This window comes from Podarcis muralis, chromosome 1 (genome assembly GCF_964188315.1).
Source record: "Podarcis muralis chromosome 1, rPodMur119.hap1.1, whole genome shotgun sequence".
Lineage (NCBI taxonomy): Eukaryota > Metazoa > Chordata > Lepidosauria > Squamata > Lacertidae > Podarcis > Podarcis muralis.
The window spans coordinates 114,484,141-114,502,775 of NC_135655.1; the positions used below are offsets into that span (position 1 = coordinate 114,484,141).

Sequence of the window (18,635 nt, forward strand, 5' to 3'; positions counted from 1 at the left end):
ACACACACCCTTGGGTTCTTTCCAAAACACATACAAAAAAAAAAGGAAAACACAAAGATTCAAAACAATCAGAGGTCCAGCTGAGCAAGCCTAAGATCTTCTGCCCGTAGTCTTTCCCACGAGACTTCCTCGTGAGTAAGCAAGCCTAAGGTCAAACAAGCTCAGCAAGGCCAATCACAAAGTTTAGCAGCACGCAGCGGCCTAAGAGCAGCTTTCCCTGAAATGCAAATAAATAAAATGTAAACAAGTCAGACGGTGCCATTTGTGCCTTGAGCGAGTTCTGCGTAAAAGCAGCAAATGTCCTTCATCCTACACGTGATAAAGCCAGCCTTTTCCCCAAGGGGAGTGCAACAACATCAGTGCAATGATTGTCTTTCTAAAGAAAACAAAGCAATCCCCTCGTCTTAGAATGTGCACGATTTAACACCATTCAGAGCTTTCCGATTTATTTGGAGTTGTTGTTGTTGTTTAATTCTCTTGAGTCTTTTCAGCCTCCTGCTGTTCCTAACGCCTCTCTGTGTTTCCACAGCCGTCAGGGCGAGCCCTTGGCTGGAGAAGAGGGAGCAGAACGCATCGCTGGCTGTGTCGGACTCGACTCCGAGGGGGGGCAGTGAAAAGGCACCGCAGCGCAAGGGACGACCATCCCTTCTCGCTCCCTTTTCTTCTGTTTCATCCTCCGATTCTGGAACCAGATCTTCACCTGAGTGTCATTGAGGCCCAGGGATTTGGCGATCTCCACGCGCCGGGCCCGGGTAAGGTACTTGTTGAAGTGGAACTCTTTCTCCAGCTCCGTGAGTTGCTTGGTGCTGAAATTGGTCCGGACGGCACTGGGAGGGCTGGGAGATCCATAGGTGGAGAGCTTGCCTGCTATGGGGTAAGAAGAGAGTTGAACTGTTAGGGAATTAATGCCCAAATCATGGGACCTGGCGCTGGTTCTAACCACACAGCGTCTGGACGCACCCAGGTCTGTTGATTAGAGCGTAGTGCTGATAACGCCAAAGTTTGCAGGTTTGATCCCCGTATGGGACAGCTGCATATTCCTGCATTGCAGGGGGTTGGGCTAGATGATCCTCAGGGTCCCTTCCAACTCTACAATTCTATGAAACCCGGATTAGCTTATGCGGAAGAACCGCCACGTGTGATTGTTTTAACTTCAAAGTCAATGTGGCTTGACAAAGTGGGGATACGCACCGTGCGCCACGTCAGTTGAACATGAATTATGTTAAGCAAGAAGAACCCCCACCCCCAACGCGTTTCCTGGCTTTCAACCAGCTGCTCTTCCAAAGATATGCGCTTAGGGTCACAGCCTTAGAAGCAGGTAGATGGAAGCGATCCAAGTTCAGGAAAGGCTCTTTTACATCGGGGAAAATGAAAGCCCCAGGTCCATGCTTTACGAGGGTTTGAACAAGTTTCCTTCCATTTCCCGCCAGATCTTAAAACCCTTTTCCATTGAATGGAAGAAAAGTACCGTCAACATCAGCAGAACGTGTTTCCAGAATGGAAGATTGCACAGGTACTTGGGAGTAAGCCCCACGAAGTTCAGTGGGGCTCACTTCCGAGTTAACCAGCGCAGAACCAGGAGGGAGGGGCGCGAGGTGGGACGTGTCGGTTTCAGACTCAGAACCCAGGACCCAAGGATGACAACTTGAATAAAATATTGGGGGCCCAAGTAGGTCCTGCCCCGCGTAATAGATCACAAAACGTGGCGCGCATACACCATTTTAATAGCAATGCTCATTAACTTTGGGGGGCGAAGGGACTCTTAAGAGTTGCCTCCTACGCTAGGACCCGAGTACTGGACAGCCCACAGCTCACTTGGCGCGCCCAAGGCGCGACACTTACTTTTCGGGGGCGCGTTCCTCTTGACTTTCATCCACTCGAAGGTGCTGAGCGCGATCCGGGAGCCGGCCTTGACGCAGAAGTCCGAGGAAGGGGGCGGCGGGGGCGGCGCATCCTTGGCGCAAGGCTGGAAGGTGTCGCTGAGCGCGCCGTAGTCCACTTGGAGGTAAGCGCTGCCGCCGCCGCCACCACCACCCGCAAAGATAGACGTGGTGGCGTAGTGGAGGGGAGCGCCGGCATCGTCTGGGCCGCCGGGGGCCGCGTAAGGCGCCTCGGGCCGCAGCAAGCTGTACTCTGCCGCCGCAAAAGCGCTGCGCGCCAGGGCGCAAGGCGCCAGCTGTTGCTGCGGTTGCGCCGAGCGCGGGGAGAAGTCCGGCAAGCTTCCTGCCGCCGGCGTGGGGTAGGCGCCTTCCCCGCCTGCGGACAGGGGACAGGGCGGCCGCAGAGCCACGCCACCGGGCTCGGAGCTCCCGAATTTGGTCGCCAAGCTCAAACCATCTCCGCCCCGCGCGAGATACTCCAGGAAGGAGTTCATGGCGGGTCCCTGAGCAAGCGGAGAGCGCGCCGGAGAAGGGGCAGCAGGGCGACTACGAGGCAGCCACGGCGCCCGCTGCGCTCTCTGGACCACCTCCTCCTCCCTCAACCATGGTAAAGCCGGCTGGGAGGGTAAATAAGTGCCCTAATATAGAGCCAGGGGAGCTGGCACGTGCTCGCCTGCTGGCCAATGGGAGCCGCGAGTTAGGCGCGCGACCTGGGATGCAGCCGGCCTGTCCCGGGCATCACCAGCCACAACTTTGCCAACGGAGAAGATGATGCAGGAATCAGCAGCAGCAGCAGCGATGTGGGCGGGGGCGCAGGGAGGTGCCTAGTCATGCCTAAGCCTCCGAGGAGGGTTAGGGACCCAGAGAGAGAGAGAGATCCCGGTAAGTGTGGTAAGAGATCCGTTTCTCTCACTAGCGCTGGAATGAGGTTGCTTTTACGGAGAGGGGACTCTGACCAAAGTTTGACTTTGTGCAAACGGGATCATCACCCGAGTCCATCGGGCGAGCCTTCTCAGCATAGGGATAAGCCGCTGGGACAAGGGATAAGGCGCGCGCGAAGGGCAAGGAGGGCTGGGAAGCAGCTGGGAGGGAGGGTAACTAACTAGTCCGCTTCCATTAAGCATCTCGCCCACCCCACTCCAAGAAGGAATGGAAGAGTGCCCGTGTTCAGGCTCCAAGCCAGAGGTTATTCTAGGCTGGAAAATAAGTGAGAACCAGTCTGGTGTTAAGTTTCGGCGCGGGGAGAGAAAGAGGTCCCCTTGACCTGAAAGTAGATGTTAGTGAACTCTACAGAACTTGCTTTCAGGGTTAGGAAGGGATTAACAGACAGAATCCTCTTTATCCGCTTGCCTTGGCCAAATCGCTGTGGTCTCAACATCTAACAGTAATGGTTATGAAATAAAATATTAATTTAAAAAGTGGGACTTTAATCCTGTTTAATGCTCACTGATGAATTTAGGCGCACCTAATAGGGTCGGGGCTCTAAGAACTGCTATTGCAATCATTTATCTTCTCCACCCCATAGGAACCAACTCTTAGAGGCTGAGGTCCCTTCGTGTCCGCCCGCCCCCTAAAACAGTTGAGGGGACCGGGCCCCCAAAGTTGATGGGCATTGCCATTCAGGTGCGTGCGCCCCATGATGAACGCCGTGATTATGTAGGGCGGGGTTTACCGGACCCACCCCCTCAATATTTCATTCAAGTTGGCACCGCTACCCCAGCTACACACACACACACACACACACACACACACATCTTTTGACACTGTTCTCAGGGAGTCCTCTATGATGAGCGAAAGGCTGAACAGTTTGTTTTGTGCCACCTCTGGCTTCGCTTCCCAAAGAGCGGATAACAAATAACCTCGTCTCGGGGTTCCTCGACCTCCAGGCTGACGAGGCTACAGTCTTCTTTACGCGCACCGACTTGGGAGTCAACCTGAACTTCTTGGAACTGCTTTCCTCAACTGCGCTGAGCCAATTCTCCAGCAATTGCTTCCTCACTCCAGTTTGGGGCGGGGAGCTCCAAACCTTGGCGCGCTCCCGCACTGCTGCCGCCTTCCATCCTGCCCTGCCCTGCCAAAGACGTGTAAACTCTCGTCCTGCCAGGCTGGACATTAAGACGGGACTCGAGGTTCTTCCGGAACATAATATAGCAGGTGATTCCACGCTGCAGCAGCTGTAGTTCAAAGGGGAGTGGGGTGGGCGAAGTTCTCCACTCAGTCTAAAGTCCTCGGTCCTCCCTGTCTTGATGTGAACGGCAGCACTGTGGTTTCCAGTGAAACTAAGTTATTGGAGTGAGGGTGGTTCGCTGCAACCTTTTCCTTCTGTCTTTGCTCCAAGAACTGAAGCACATCATCTCCCCCCCCCCCCCGCGTGCGCTTTCGAATGACTCTTTGAGCTAGGCTAAAAAGCATCCGGAAGCCAAAACAGACCAGGATGGTGTCAACAATGCGCGCTACTGTACAGAGCAGCTATTAATGGTCCTCGGGCAGCCAGTAAGTGCTCTGTGGGTCTTTGCAAGTGAATCTGAGGCCTCGCTATGTTAATGGGATTCCTTGTTTCCCTTGATAATAATAACAGCCTTGTTGCTTTAATGACTGCTTTCAGTTGGCATAGTAGAAGAGAAAGGAAGTGGGCTTACAAATGGCGAATTTTTTCCTCTCTCCCCGTTTTTTTTGGGGGGGGGGCGGTGGGGGAGGCAGGCAGGGGTATTTTCCTGCTGCAGCAGAAAATTACTCCCCTCCGACCCAAAGGTTCAGATGATCATCCTGATTTGTTTCTAAACAATAACAAAGTACTGGCTTTTCAAAGCATAATTCTGATGATGTCTAACTTGGAGGTGTGTTTGAATCCAGGTGTCTATGCAAGAAGTGTGGGAATGTTCAGGGAGGCAGGAGAGGATATATTGTTTAATAATATCCTTCCCAACTTGTGTTAGCAAGTTCTATAATTTAGCAGAGTAACATTCCCTTTTTAAACTTACACAGCGGATAACTTGTTGCCAGGTTTGCTTAAGTCTCTAAAATAAGTTTCCTGGTAATTCCCTTTTATTCCCTCCTAAAAAGAATAGACACGACACAGTCTTGTTATAAAATAGTTTACTCACACATTCTGTTCACAGATGGATCCCAGAAGGCAGACTTAAGTTGCAAAATATTCGCTTGGAAACTATCCCATAAGGAGATAGTTCCTTTGTCCTCACTTGGCTGGAGGCCAAGAGAGCATCTCAGGCTGAGCAGCTGATGCTTCTACAATGAAAGCAAGATGGAGAAGAGAGAGAGAGAGAGAGAGAGAGAGAGAGATGGTGGCCAGCCCTGTGCTTATGTTACCTGCACAGGTAAGGTCACGCCCACCTCTGGTCACATGTGGAGGAAGTTTGTCCCAGCCTAGGAGGAAACAGGATGTTCCGACTGGCTGGTACAAACATGGCCACTCTAAGAATGTTGTATTTGACTGCTCTGTTTCACATCCCACAAGAAGACCCCCACTCCTCAGTCTTTTGTATTTAAAATCAGTAGTTTCAGAAAAAGAAGAGCTGCCATTCACACCTGTTTGAAAACCATGTCTTGGACGCTGCATAGAAGGCCTTCCCTGGGGAGGGATGTCTGCTTCAGTATTAAGGGTAATGTATTCCAAGTAGTTGTTTTTGTACTAGTTGTATATCCACTGTTTATCATACTCTGAATATGACAGTTGAATATCACCCAGAACTGTACGGAACAACCTTACATTTACAAAGCAAAATATCCTCTTGAATTATATACCCAGCACATGGAACCTTACAAAAAGGCAATACAAGTGGACTCTTCGTGCCCTGGCTACAGCAAAAAGACTGATACTGATGAATTGGAAAAATAAACACAGACTTGCCATGGACAAATTCAATGATATTTGGAATCCAGTCTTACAAATACTGTGATAGGTTAAGACAGTGCTTTTTTTCTTTTTTAAAAAATGTTTAGGGGTACTCTCATTAGATTCACAAAATGTTTAGGGGTATGCACCCCCCTGCGCCCTGCCCCGCCCCCGGAAAAAAACACTGGGTTAAGATCTGGTGAAGTACAATAACAACCTTGTAAAGTATACATTTTGGGGGGTTTCCCCCTCCCCACTTTATTTTCCCTTCTACATGGGATCTGTTTCTCTTTTTCTTACTCTCTTCTTTTATTTACGTCTCACAATGTTTAGTGCACATATAATTATGTACTTTTTGAATTTTCAATATATATATTTTTTAAAAAAAAGAAAGAAAGACAATATTAAACTGCATCTCAACAAAGCTTCCCAGGTTGATATCCAGTATCAACAATAAAACCTGAAAATCATCAATAAACATAAATAATTGGTCCAACAATTTTTAGCAGTACATAATTCTGTGGGAGTGTTCAGGGTGGTAGGAGAGGATATATTGTTTATCAATTTTCTTCCTAACTTGCGCTAGCAAGTTCCTTTATGTAGGACAGTTACATTCCCCTTTATATATACACAGCAGATATGTGGTTGCAGGCTCATGTGAGCCTCTCACTATTATACAATTCAATCTGTCTCAGACTGAATTGTATGTTCCTGGTAAATTTCCTTTAGTCCCTCTTAAAAGAATATAGACACGACAACCTTATTTAAAGTCAATAAAAGAAGTTTACTCACATCAGTTCACAGTTGGATTCCTGAAGGCAGACTTAGTTACAAATATGCACATGTGGATCTACCCAATATCGGGAAATAATCCCAGTGCTTCTGCTAGTTGAGAGCTAGCAGAGCAGTCCTAGCTAGAAGCTGGTCAAACGAAGAAGGAAGTCAAAAAGAGGGAGGTCTGCTGCGTGACTCGTCCTTTTGTTACCTGGGCAGGTTAGGTCACGCCCGCCTTCTATCACATGCAAAAGGAAGGCTGCTCCAGCCAGGAGGAACAGGAAGTTTCGACTGGCTGGACCAAACATTCCCTCGCATGTCTTCTCTAGCATTACAAGGAATGCTGTACTTGACTGCCTCTCATGGATCACATCCCACAAATTCCACAGCTAACAAAATAGCTAGCCATTTCACCAGTCCCTGAAGGCCAGTGGGAAAAGTGATATCAGTGAGGGAGTAGGCCATACCTCTAATGTAAGCAAGTTCTTCAGTTGGGGTGCCATAATAGATAAAGTCCTGCAGTGTCCCGCTGCAAAGGGAGCCATGTCTATGCATGGAACCACCAGCAAAGCATTCTCAATGCCTCTTCATCATAACTTCACATATGCTAGGCTGAGTGTACATATCGCAAAGTTCCACTGTTGAGCACTGGTGAACTCTGTTTCTGATCAGTACGGTGGTACCTCGGGTTACATACGCTTCAGGTTACAGACGCTTCAGGTTACAGACTCCACTAGCCGAGAAATAGTACCTCAGGTAATAGTACCTGAACTTTGCTTCAGGATGAGAACAGAAATTGCGCAGGGGTGGTGCTGCAGCAGCAGTGGGAGGCCCCATTAGTGGTGTTTCAGGTTAAGAACAGTTTCAGGTGAAGAACGGAACTCTGGAACGAATTAAGTTCTTATCCCGAGGTACCACTGTACCTCGGGTGGATTGTTTGATGCCACCCATTGCATTTTATGAATGCAAACTTGGGATTAAGTCCTACTGAACACATTTCCTTTGGTGTAAACAATAAGATCAGACCATCAGTTAACAGACCATCTAAAACATAGAGGCATCACTTGTTTTTATAGTTTCTTGGCCTCTGTGGGTGCTCCTGCAGGGTAAGGAGAGCCAGCCTTATGCTGCAAGCCAATCAGAGCCTTCAACTTGTTGCCATACAAATAAGGCTGCAATCCTAGGCAACCTTACAGCCTAGCATGTATGGCTTGGGTTGAAAACATACTGCCCTCCAGATAGGCCTGGCCCACCCATGAGGTGGAATGAAGCAGCCACCTTGGGTGGCAGAAGCCTGAGACAGCACCCACACAGTTGGCAGAGCAGGTAGAGTGGTGCAGCAGAGGCAGCGGCAGGGCAGGGTGGCACTTCCCATTTCAACTCAAACAGCAAAATGGGACACACCAGTCCTGCCTCCAGAACTTATTAGACTCCAACTCAAGATGTCTTTGGATCATAGAAGCCAGCCTGGTCAGGGATGAAGGAAGTTCTAGCCCAGCAACAACTGGAGGGCCACAGGTTCCCCATCCCTGTTTTAGAGCAGGCATAGGCAAACTCGGCCCTCCAGATGTTTTGGGACTACAACTCCCATCATCCCTAGCTCACAGGACCAGTGGTCAGGGATGATGGGAGTTGTAGTCCCAAAACATCTGGAGGACTGAGTTTGCCTATGCCTGTTTTGGAGTATTTACATCAATGTAATTGCGTTGCTATCTTTCCAACAATCTATTATAAGGTCAGTATTATTATCTCCATGTGGAGCTGAGGTGGAGAGTAATAGGATTGTTTGAGGCCACCCAGTGAACTCATAGCAAACATGGGCGTAGCCAGGATTTATGTTAGGGATGACAGGACACCCACCTGTCACCATCCTCTGTCAGTTGTTTTAAATTCTTTTCTTTTGACCCAAGGGTTCAGAAAAATCTGTCAAAATCTTCAGTTATTTGAAAACTAGGAAGTTAAATAAGAAACGAACAACAGGGAGTACCTTTCATGTGGTTAATGTGTAATTTTGCAAAATTACAAAGAACATGTTTTTTTCCATCTTTTTTATTTTTTAAAAAAATCTAAATTAAAACAAGATTTCTTGGATTTGTTGAAAGCCTTTTCAGCACTTCTTTCTCAAAATTCCACCTTTCTCCAATGCAGCTTTTCTGTGCGAATTCAGTAAGCATAGTCCATTGTCAGGTCTTTACTCTCCACAAGGTTCTGAATGACCGTTCAATGGTACAAGTGACCTCAGCGAGCATTTCAGTTTCAAATATTATAATTATTATTACTTTTAGTTAAGTGTTTTTATTTATTTACTTGATGGGGGGCAGCTCGCCCCCCCCTGGGTACACCCATGATAGCAAACATGAGATCTGAACCAATGATTTATTGAACTGCTGCTCAGACTCTTAGCCACTAAGCTACACCAGCTTCCTACTAAAGAGTGCAGCCCATTGAGCTGGGTTGGGAAATACTTCTGAATAATATGATTATGCCAAAAAGTCAATATAATGTGTGCACCCACCAGCTTGTTTATAAGTAGGGTCCATAGCTTCAGGTGTGATGCCATTTACTTCTAAAGCATTCCCAGTAGGCCCAGTTGAATGAAGGGGTTTTACGACTGTGGTCTGAAGTTTTGCAAAACTCTTCTGTCATTTCAGGCACTGATGTCATTCTAGTGCCGAGGGGGATTGTTTTCCAAAGAACTATATTCCAGCTGTCGTGGAAGTAAAAGAAACAAAAGGCCGCATGATAGAGAGCACTTAGGTAGAGAAGTCGCTTGCAGCGTGTATTGAAGAAGACTTGGCTCCGCAAAGGACCCTTCCTATTTACAGAAAGGTAGCCTCCATCCTTGTTGCAAGTCCGGCCCTACCATCAGGAAGGTGATGCTGCCTCAGGCAGCTGATGCTGGGTGTCATGAAAGGGAAGCAAATTGCTAGTTGTTTAATTCTCTTCCTATTGTACTTGTGTGGGACGCGGGTGGCCCTGTGGGTAAAAAGCCTCAGCGCCTAGGGCTTGCCAATCGAAAGGTCAGTGGTTCGAATCCCCGCAGCGGGGTGTGCTCCCGTTGCTTGGTCCCAGCACCTGCCAACCTAGCAGTTTGAAAGCACCCTCGGGTGCAAGTAGATAAATAGGGACCGCTTACTGGCGGGAAGGTAAACGGCATTTCCGTGTGCTGCGCAGGCTCACCAGATGCATCTTTGTCACGCTGGCCACGTGACCTGGAAGTGTCTCCAGACAGCGCTGGCCCCCAGCCTCTTAAGTGAGATGGGCGCACAACCCTAGAGTCTGTCAAGACTGGCCCGTACGGGCAGGGGTACCTTTACCTTTATTGTACTTGTACTGCCCGAGGACTTCTGGGATTTTCCACCTCCAGTGGCAAAATAACTCAACCACTCTTGGGTCCCTTGCATCTTGTGGCGGGCCAAATTTGTTCCTCCACATGAGGCACAAAATGCCTTGGTCCAGCCTTGCAGAGCAAGGTGGGTGAAAATGCGAGCAATGCTGCAAAATGAGTCTAGAAACAACCATTCATGTTGGGGGAAACTCCATATCGAATGCTGGTAGAGGCTAGGCGAAACCACACTGGATTCTATTGCCATGGTGACTGATACCCATTGGGACTGGTAGGGCAGAAGACAGAGAGCCCAACAGCAGGTGAAGACAGAGAGCCAATATCAAACAGAGCCTACTAACTCTAGGCTGGCCCCCATCCTCCTCTTTTCATGAGTTCTACAGGGGACAACACTGAGACTAAGGAGGACGAAGCTGACAGCCAGGGCCACACTTTGGACATGTTGTAAGTATGATGGCAGCCAGGTGGAGGCTGTCTGAGGGCAGAATGAGCTTGATGGGAGTGTCCCATTCACTCTAATGGACTATCCTCCAATGTCCATTGTAGTTCCTAATGACACAAACTAATAGAAAACTTTTCACAATCTATAATACAGTGGTACCTCGGGTTAAATACGCTTCAGGTTGCATATGCTTCAGGTTACAGACTCCGCTAACCCAGAAATAGTGCTTCAGGTTAAGAACTTTGCTTCAGGATAAGAAGAGAAATTGTGCTCCTGCGGTGCAGCAGCAGCAGGAGGCCCCATTAGCTAAAGTGGTGCTTCAGGTTAAGAACAGTTTCAGGTTAAGAACGGACCTCCAGAATGAATTAAGTACTTAACCCGAGGTGCCACTGTAGTAACATTCTGCTTTGAGGCTAAATTCATGTTCGTAGTTTAAGAAGTCACAAAACTCAACAGTGTGGCTTGTGTGATTAAAAAGCTGTAGGTTTAAACATATGGGGGTGACATACAACTAAATTATACTCAGAGTAGACCTACTGAAATAGACAAGTTCATTGATTTCAGTAGGTCTACTCTGGCGAATGTTAAGTTAAAAACCAGATGAAAGAGGTTGCACCATAAATTCAAGAAACTGTGTAAGGAAAACCTGGATGGTCCCAATCTAATGCATGTTACAGGTAGGTAGCCGTGTTGGTCTGCTGTAGTCGAAAATAAATAAATAAATAAATAAATAAATAAATAAATAAATAAATAAATAAATAAATAATTCTTCCTGTAGCACCTTCAGACCAACTAAGTTAGTTATAGGTATGAGCTTTCGTGTGCATGCACACTTCTTCAGATACACTGAAACAGAAGTCACCAGACTTATATATACAGTATAGTGAGAGGGTGGGGAGGGGTATTACTCAGAAGGGTGGTGGGAATGGGTGATTGGCTGATAGGTGTGGTAAACCTGTTGACAATACAACTGCAATTGGTCTTACAGGAAAAAGGCAATGGGTGAGATGGCTAAAAATAGCTTTATCATGTATAATGAGATAAGAATCCAATGTCGCTATTCAGACCATGTCTCTCCATGGTTTTAAGTTTGGTAATAAGTTGCAACTCAGCAACTTCTCTTTCCAGTCTATTTCTGAAATTCAGCTACTTTGAGATCTTGTATAGAAAGTCCTGGGAGATTGAAGTGTTCTCCTACTGGTTTCTCTGTCTTGTGATTCCTGATATCAAAAGAATTTCAGAAATTGACTTAGTTGGTCTCTAAGGTGCTACTGGAAGGAATTTCTTTATTTCTTTATTTTATTTTATTCATTTTATTTCGTTTCAATCTAATTCATGTTTGCTTAAAACTTCCCACAGCTCATTTGCACCCATGTCTGCTTAAAACTGAACCCTGTTTTGTTCAGTGGAGTTTACTCCCAGGTGAGTGATTATTGAGCTGAAGCCTCACTGGGCTTACTTATAGGTAAATGTGCATGGATTGCAGCTTTACAATGTGATCCCACTCAGTAGTAATCCCACTATGGGTTACAGTGCCAAGTACACTTATATGCAAGTAAACCTCACTGAACTCCATGGGACTTATTTCTGAGCAAGCATAAATAGCATTAGCAAGTTGGGTCCCTTCGTGTCCCTTCCAGCCAGAGCCGGCCCAATGTAGTTTGGCACCTGTGGCAAACCACAAAATGCCATATCCCTCCCCACCAGCGAAGAAGGGGTGAGCAAAAATTGACATTGGAAACAAGGGAGGAATAAGGATCTACATTGAGATCTGCTGCCCCTGGGGATCCTGCTGCCTTTGACGGTCACCTCACATTGTCTCTCATGGGTGGACTGTCCTTGCTTCCAACTCTACAATTCTGTGATTTTAAGCTAAGAAGATATAAGCTACCTGACTTAACTAGCTTAACTAATTTATCGTTCAAATTGTTCAAAGGGACACACACACATATCATATTTGTAACTTAGTGTGGGGGTACATTATTATTATTTATTTTAAAATGCATACAAAGCATGTAAACACTTCTAAGTGCTGTACATATATTGGAAGATAAGCCATTAGTCCTATAAAAAGAGAGGTAAAGGACCCCTGGATGGTTAAGTCCAGTCAAAGGTGACTGTGGGTTTGCAGCACTCATCTCGTTTTCAGGCCAAGGGAGCCAGAGTTTGTCCACAGACAGCTTTTCCAGGTTGTGTGGCCAGCATGACTAAAGGGCTTCAGGCACAACAGAACACCGTGACAGAAACCAGAGCGCACAGAAACGCCATTTACTTTCCCACTGCAGTGATACCTATTTATCTACTTGCACTGGTGTGCTGCTAGGTTGGCAGAAGCTGGGACAGAGCAATGGGAGCTCATTCCAACGCAGGGATTCAAACCGCTGAGCTTCTGATCAGCAAGCCCAAGAAGCTCAGTGGTTTAGACCACAGCGCCACCCATGTCCCTAGTCAAAGTAGTAGGTGAAATCTGTGTCCATATTCCTACTTGTGCTATGAAATTCACTGGATGACCTTGTCTCTCACTGAGTTGTTCATTTGAGGATGAGGGACATAAATATGACTAAAACACTGAAAAATAAAGATGGTATCTCATTTTTCAAGCTGCCCATTCTTACTACTTTATAGCGTTGCCTGTTACCATTGCCTAATTGTAGGGATATGGACACCAGGGTTCAACTCTCTTTGAAAACAATGCCCTACTATAGAATCCTTGACTGCTTTGTGACTCATTAGTGAGGAAGACAAACTCTTCACCTGGAGCATTTTTTAAATGCTGGCAATCCAGTCTATGCCTTTTCTAAGCCATTCTGTTGAGGTTTGTACAGTTTGGGGGCTGAATCCTGGCAATAGTTCAATTGCATTCATGTCCTATTTGCAGGCTTCTTATTTATTCATGTACTGTATTGCAGTTATATATCTCACTTTTTTCTCCTAGGAGCTCAGTGTGACATACGTGGTTCTGTTCTTCCCCCTTCTTATTTAATCGCCACAATAGCCCTATGAGATAGATTACCGTAGATTGAGTGCTGTGATCTCACAGACCACAGTCCAGCACTCTAAACATTATGCCACACTGGTATCTGATTGTCCACTGTAAGAATAGGATGCTGGAACAGATTGTTTTCATTCATTCTTACAGTGAAAAGAATTTCTGAAGCTGAATTTCTGAAGCTGAATCCTGTGGGAATGTTCAGGGTGCCAGGAGAGGATATATTGTTTATTAATATCCTTCCTAACTTGAGCTAGCAAGTTCCTTTACTTAGCAAAGTTTACATTCCCCTTTATATATACACAGCAGATATGTGGTTGCAGGCTCGTGTGAGCCTCTCACTATTATACAATTCAATCTGTCTCAGACTGAATTGTACATTCCTGGTAAGTTCCCTTGAATCCCTCTTAAAAGAATAAAGACACCATAATTTCATTCAAGGTCAATAAAAGAAGTTTACCTCAGTGTGATCCCTGAAGGCAGACTTACAAATATGTACATGAGGATCTACCCCAAATGGGGGAATAATCCCAGTGCTTCTGCTAGCTGAAAGCAGAGCAGTCCTAGCTAGAAACTGGTCAAATGAAAAAGGAAGTGAAAAAGAGGGAGGTGTGCTGCGTGACTCGTCCTTTTGTTACCTGGACAGGTTAGGTCACACCCACCTTCTATCACATGCATAAGGAAGGATGCTCCAGCCCAGGAGAAAACAGGAAGCCAGTGTGGTGTAGTGGTTAAGAGCAGTAGTCTCGTAATCTGGGGAACCGGGTTCGCGTCTCTGCTCCTCCACATGCAGCTGCTGGGTGACCTTGGGCCAGTCACACTTCTTTGAAGTCTCTCAGCCCCACTCACCTCACAGAGTGTTTGTTGTGGGGGAGGAAGGGAAAGGAGAATGTTAGCCGCTTTGAGACTCCTGAAGGGGAATGAAAGGCGGGATATCAAATCCAAACTCTTCTTCTTCTTCAACTGGCTGGACGAAACATCCCCTTTCATGTTCCACTCTAGTAAAACAAGGAATGTTGTATTTGACTGCTCCCAGTGGATTACATCCCACAAATCCTAGAAAGTCCAGGCTAAAACAAAAGCATCCAAATGATAGTTTTCACATCCTGCGCAATATTTCTAGTGAGGCTTCATGAGGCTTTAAAAAAGAACAAGGAAAAATAATAATGCTTTGGGAGAATATAAAACAGTTGGCTGTAATTATAAAGAGGAAGGCTTTATTACAACTTTCTGTGGTCTTTATGGTTCATAGGGGAACAGTAATGTGGCCGGAAGTCACTTCTGACATATTTTAGGCAAAGAAAATGACATATCCTAAACCACACACCAAATGGTTGATGGTGGACGTTGCTATAGTGTGTGTGTGTGTGTGTGTGTGTGTGTTATGTGTTTGTGTACATATATATAATGCTTTTATTGTTTTACTGGATTCTTTACCCCCCCCCCCCCAGGCCACCAGCAACAATGGCACTGCATTGCAATCTGGTAGGACTGAAGTGTACTCTAATTTGAACAGTGTTAAATGTGGAATTGAAGAACATTTGTATTTTAAAAACTGAGCTTGGTATGTAGGTTAAAAACTGTGTATATCTCACCAGGGATACATATAGCTCAGAAATTAAGCTGTCTTCCTTAACGATGTTGTGGTATAAATTTGATGGGGGCTGATAGAAAGCTAACATTTATTTTCTCTTAAATACAGGAAGCTGATATACTCTGAAGAAGGAATGATGAAGCACGTGGATTGAATTTTTAAAAGAAACAGAAAAGGTGGAGGACAAATGGTTCACCAAATGGTCAGCAAGCCCTACTGTGAGGGAAGTTGCCATTTGTTCGGATTTTCTCTGGAGTGATAAAGCAAGGCCTCAGTAAGGCACACATACATAGGAACTTCTAAAAATATCCTATATGGTTTGAAGGAAGAGGAAGTATGTGTCCTTTGACACAATTGATGTAGAATAATAGAATTCAGCCACACGGATGCTACTAGTCCAGAGATGAAAGGGCAAATCAAGTTGATGGACTATGCCAAAATAGCAAAATTAACTGTGAAGCTCAGAAATCAAGGAGACAAGAACTTTAAAAAAGAATGGGAAAAGTTTCTAATTTATACAGTGGTACCTCGGGTTACAGACGCTTCAGGTTACAGACTCCGCTAACCCAGAAATAATACCTCGGGTTAAGAACTTTGCTTCAGGATGAGAACAGAAATTGGGTGGCGGTGGCGCGGCAGCAGAGGGAGGCCCCATTAGCTAAAGTGGTACCTTGGGTTAAGAACAGTTTCAGGTTAAGAACGGACCTCCAGAACGAGTTACCGTAAGTTCTTAACCCGAGGTACCACTGTATACAAGATCACTGTAAGCATTTAAAACATTAAGTAAAGGTAAAGGTACCCCTGCCCGTACGGGCCAGTCTTGACAGACTCTGGGGTTGTGCGCCCATCTCACTTAAGAGGCCAGGGGCCAGCGCTGTCCGGAGACACTTCCGGGTCACGTGGCCAGCATGACAAAGCTGCATCTGGAGAGCCAGAGCCGCACACGGAAACGCCGTTTACCTTCCCGCCAGTAAGCGGTCCCTATTTATCTACTTGCACCCGGGGGTGCTTTCGAACTGCTAGGTTGGCAGACGCTGGGACCGAGCAATGGGAGCGCACCCTGCCGTGGGGATTCGAACCGCCGACCTTTCGATCGGCAAGTCCTAGGCACTGAGGCTTTTACCCACAGTGCCAGCCGCGTCCCTCTATTAAAACATTAGCTGGATTTTAAATACACTTGTAATGAACAGAATGTATGGAAAACTTAGAAAGACAAAAACTTGGAGAAGCAGTGATATGCAGCTGAAAATAGATTCAAAAGGACCCAAGTCTTGACACTTGGATTTAGAACTGATTTTGTTGTATGTGTATATTTCTGAAAATCAAATAAAAATTTATTGGGGGGGGAATAGAATAATAGAATTGTAGTGTTGGAAGGGACCCTGAGGATCATGTAGTCCAATGCAGTTGTCCCATATGGGGATCAAACCTGCAACCTTGGTATTATCAGCACCATGCTCTAACCAACTGAGCTATCCAGCCTCTATATCATAATAGAGAACTAATATAATAATAGAGAACTAACTAATATGGAACTAGAAAAAGGAGATGGGGCTAGATAGGGTGGAAAGCCTTTTTTTGTCCTATAAAAAGTGTGGGAAAGTAAGTTTCCAAAACAAAACATAATTTCAGTAACAACAGCTGCATTGTGCACAACATCTGAGTCACCAGTGTGAGTGTCCTTCTACAAAAAGACAGTTTCTCCATTGTGCAGTCCAGTGCTCAGTCTGATCCTTCACAAGTTTACTTAGAAGAAGACCCCATTGCATTCGGCGGCCTTTGCATAGGTTTGCATCCTGAAAGTGCAAAGGCACATCCAGAGCCTGCCCACCCATGAGGCCAGGTGAGGCGCCTGCCTCAGGCAGCAGGGTCCACAGGAGAAGCAGGTCCCAATGCAGATCTTTCTCCACCTCCACCCCTTGTTCCTGATGTAGATCTTCACTCACCCCTTCTTCGCTGGGCACCATTTTGTGGTTCACCTCAGCAGGTGCCAGAATGTATTGGGCCAGCCCTTTAATTTTTTTCGGAGCCCCCAAGAGATTGGGGCCCTAAGCTATAGCTTGTTTTGTTGTTGTTTAGTCATTTAGTCGTGTCCGACTCTTCGTGACCCCATGGACCAGAGCACGCCAGGCACTCCTGTCTTCCACTGCCTCCCGCAGTTTGGTCAAACTCATGCTGGTAGCTTCGAGAACACTGTCCAACCATCTCGTCCTCTGTCACCCCCTTCTCCTTGTGCCCCTCATCTTTCCCAACATCAGGGTCTTTTCCAGGGAGTCTTCTCTTCTCATGAGGTGGCCAAAGTATTGGAGTCTCAGCTGCAGGATCTGTCCTTCCAGTGAGCACTCAGAGCTGATTTCCTTAAGAATGGATCAGATTGATCTTCTTGCAGTCCATGGGACTCTCAAGAGTCTCCTCCAGCACCATAATTCAAAAGCATCAATTCTTCGGCGATTAGCCTTCTTTATGGTCCAGCTCTCACTTCCATACATCACTACTGGGAAAACCATAACTTTAACTATACGGGCGTTTGTTGGCAAGGTGATGTCTCTTCTTTTTAAGATGCTGTCTAGTTTTGTCATTTCTTTTCTCCCAAGAATAGCTTGTTTAGCTTGTTTAGCTTATACATAAATCTGGCACTGCCTGATATTGTGGAGGAGGGCTGCAGTAGGAGACAGACAGTATATGATACAATCAGGGGGACCCACACTTGTGACAATATGGAAAGGTGTGGCAGTTCCCACTACCATTCATGAGACTGACAGAAGATTCCAAGAAGCAGGTAGGAATGTGTGTATGTTTACTGCTGTTGCATAAATCCTTTAAATATCTTCCCAGGAGTAAATTTTATTCACTGGGACTTACCAAAAAAGTGCATAAGAGTGTATAGGATTTCAGCTTTAAATATTTATAATTGTGTTAGAAGTTCAGCGGTGCCTGACCCCTCTAAACTTCTGGATCCAGTAAATGTTAGAAGCTAATCAAGCCAGATAGCTTCCCGCATTCAGGCGATCACCTGGGAGATGAGTCATTAAGAGAACAAAGGAAATGGGGCTCTGGGGCAGGTGGAAAATGAGTGGGGGTTCCTCCTGCAGCTCTTAGTTTGAGGGCAGAGCTTGCTGTGATGTGGGGGAGCTTCAGGCTGGAAAGGCAGATAGAGAGCCATGGGTGATTTCTGCTTGAATCCAAGGCTGCCAGCTCTGGGAGAAGCAGGACAATCTTTGGGCTGTTAATGCTGTGAATCCTTCCATCATAGGCTCAGGTTGTATTTATGTGTAAGTAAACCATATATCATAAAGACACCACAGTCTCTGTTGTGCCTCATTCCCAAAAGGAAACGTGAACCCTGGAATTTCACACCACTTGGAGATTGTGGTGGTGTGCAAAAATAGCCTTTTGTATTTAATTGATTTGGGGAGAGAGAGAGAGAGAGAGAGAGAGAGAGAGAGAGAGAGAGAGAGAGAGAGCGCTCCTATTGTTGTCTTGGTTGCTTTACTGGTTTATTATTTAAACCGCTTTGGGCACCTCACATTCCAATGTGGCTGCAGACTGAAGTATATGCCCCTATAATATAAATAAAGCAAAACCTTTATGCGAATCATTGGTCTTAGGCTTGATTCATTCTGGATAATTCAAAAATTTGCTCATTTCCTTGAAACATGAATGTTGGTCCTACTAAAATTTACCCTACCGTGGCCTTTTGAAATTTTACTAGTGTTTCTCTAGCATCAGCTTCATGGGAATCTGAATGGCATCTTTG

The 18,635-nt window shown here is 46.1% G+C and overlaps 1 protein-coding gene and 1 long non-coding RNA gene across 2 annotated transcripts; one reads left to right on the forward strand and one right to left on the reverse strand.

Annotated features, from left to right (window-relative positions):
* Positions 1–6: 6 nt before the first annotated feature.
* Positions 7–2,379, reverse strand: HOXD1 (homeobox D1). The gene is made up of 2 exons (XM_028748874.2): positions 1,843–2,379; positions 7–867 (listed from the first exon to the last, which is right to left on the reverse strand). Exons 1-2 carry the CDS (start codon positions 2,372–2,374, stop codon positions 533–535), a joined length of 867 nt encoding a protein of 288 aa, XP_028604707.2. The 5' UTR covers positions 2,375–2,379; the 3' UTR covers positions 7–532.
* A 283-nt stretch (positions 2,380–2,662) lies between these two features.
* LOC114606525 (uncharacterized) lies at positions 2,663–15,303 on the forward strand. Its single transcript, XR_003708897.2, has 3 exons — positions 2,663–2,762; positions 3,406–4,373; positions 14,987–15,303. It is a non-coding gene; the product is annotated as an uncharacterized LOC114606525 (long non-coding RNA).
* The last annotated feature ends 3,332 nt before the right edge of the window (positions 15,304–18,635 follow it).